Source organism: Microtus ochrogaster, chromosome 1, assembly GCF_000317375.1.
Source record: "Microtus ochrogaster isolate Prairie Vole_2 chromosome 1, MicOch1.0, whole genome shotgun sequence".
Classification (NCBI taxonomy): domain Eukaryota; kingdom Metazoa; phylum Chordata; class Mammalia; order Rodentia; family Cricetidae; genus Microtus; species Microtus ochrogaster.
The window spans coordinates 108,150,226-108,151,981 of NC_022009.1; the positions used below are offsets into that span (position 1 = coordinate 108,150,226).

At 33.8% G+C, this 1,756-nt stretch overlaps 1 protein-coding gene across 1 annotated transcript in view; it reads right to left on the reverse strand.

Moving 5' to 3' along the window:
• LOC101989322 (arylacetamide deacetylase-like 2) overlaps positions 1 to 1,756 on the reverse strand; it is an 11,321-nt gene that overhangs the window by 3,158 nt on the left and 6,407 nt on the right. The window contains exon 4 of the mRNA XM_005344194.1: positions 118 to 289. Within this exon, the coding sequence (XP_005344251.1) occupies positions 118 to 289 (172 nt within the window). The remainder of the gene's footprint in view (positions 1 to 117; positions 290 to 1,756) is intronic.

Genomic DNA, 1,756 nt, shown 5'->3' on the forward strand with positions numbered 1-1,756 from the left:
ATGTTACATTTTATAGATTACAGTAAAAACATCATTCAGACACAATAACTAAAGTACTTCCTTTGAGTTAGGACTAAATTGTGCTGGTTCCAATCATACATAACACACATAACATACCAGTTGAGTCACTGATCCTACCAAGGCACCCCCAGAGCTGTCTCCTGAAATACAGATGCGAGCAGGATCCACTCCATATTTTTCAAGAACTTTATCCTGGAGAAAGAACTTGATCGCAAAAATACAATCTTCAAGGGCAGCTGGGAATAAATACTGAGGAGCAAGTCTGTAGCTTTAGAGGTAAATCAAACAAAAAAGAAACAAAGAACTTAAGATACTTATGATTATGCTAAAGTATCTAATTATCTCTAAAATATACTAGCAGATATATAAATAAATTTTGGCCCTACTTTGAACCTTTAAACCCATCAAATAAACCTAGGCTTAAAATAAATAACTTCTTTTTTAAAATTAGACACTGGTTTAGAAGTGCTTTTTATATTAGTGCAATGATGAGAAGAATAAGATAGCATGTATTTTCACCCTCATGAAGCCTGTGACTTCACCAAGCCCTGAAAATGGAGTTGGTGAATCAAAAGCAATTCATGATCATGGATTAGATTACTCAAGAAATTTAAAATCACAAAATCTGAGAGCAAAGTGTTGTTAGTTGCCTTCAATTAGAAATTTATTTGGCCAAATTTCACAGGATTATAGAATTTCATTTCCTAAGCAAGAGGATTTGAATTAAAATAAGCAGTTTGATATATAGATATGTAAGCTATTTCAATGTGTATTATTAAAATACTGTAATTCATTAGACAAAATATATAATATCTTTACTTCCTCATCCTCACCCCATCTCACTGTTCATTCCTTTATAGAATCATGTCTCAAATGCTCTATTTTCTTCTTACAACTAGGATTAGAATTCTTGAATTATTTATAGTTCTATAATAAACAATATTATTCATATAGTCCTTGTAAATTTTTAAATTTCAAGGTGTCTCTAAGTGTTTAAAAATAGCATAATATCAACCATGAAACATCAAAATACAATTTTAACTGAAGGTGAAGAAAAAGGTTGCATGCAATATTTTAGAATCCTTAAACTTGATATAATTTTACTCTCTTTTTTTTTTCCAAGATAGAGTGAGTGTAAGGTTTTAGAAAAATGTCTTAGGGTTGAGGGAGCTTACAAATGCATTTAGAGTCTTTCAATACGAGAAGGCAAAAGCACTCTTGCTGTGTATTAATGTACCCAATAGGAGAAAAAGAGTCCCACAAACAGGTGAAAAGCTCACAGACAAACCTCTTCCTCTTATAGGAGTCCCACAAACCCACCAAACTAACAGTTATACATAAATGTAGAGGAACCGGTGCAGGCCCCTGAAGGCCTTGGACTTAAACTCCTATCTCTGTGAGCCCATATTTTCCTGCTTTTTTGATCCAGTGGGCCATGTTCTTCTGGTGCCTCCATTTCCTCTGATTCCTACAGTCATTCCTCCAGCTCAATCACAGGATTCCCAGAGCTCTGAGGGGAGGAACTTGGTAGAACCCCAATTTACACTCTCTCTGCAATTGTCTGGCTGTAGTTCTCTGCACCTACTCCCGTTTGATGTAGGAATAAATGTCTCTGATGCTATTGGACAAGGCACAAATTATCTATCTATCTATCTATCTATCTATCTATCTATCTATCTATCTATCTATCTATCTATCTATTTTTTTTATTTATTTTTTATTTTTGGTTTTTCGA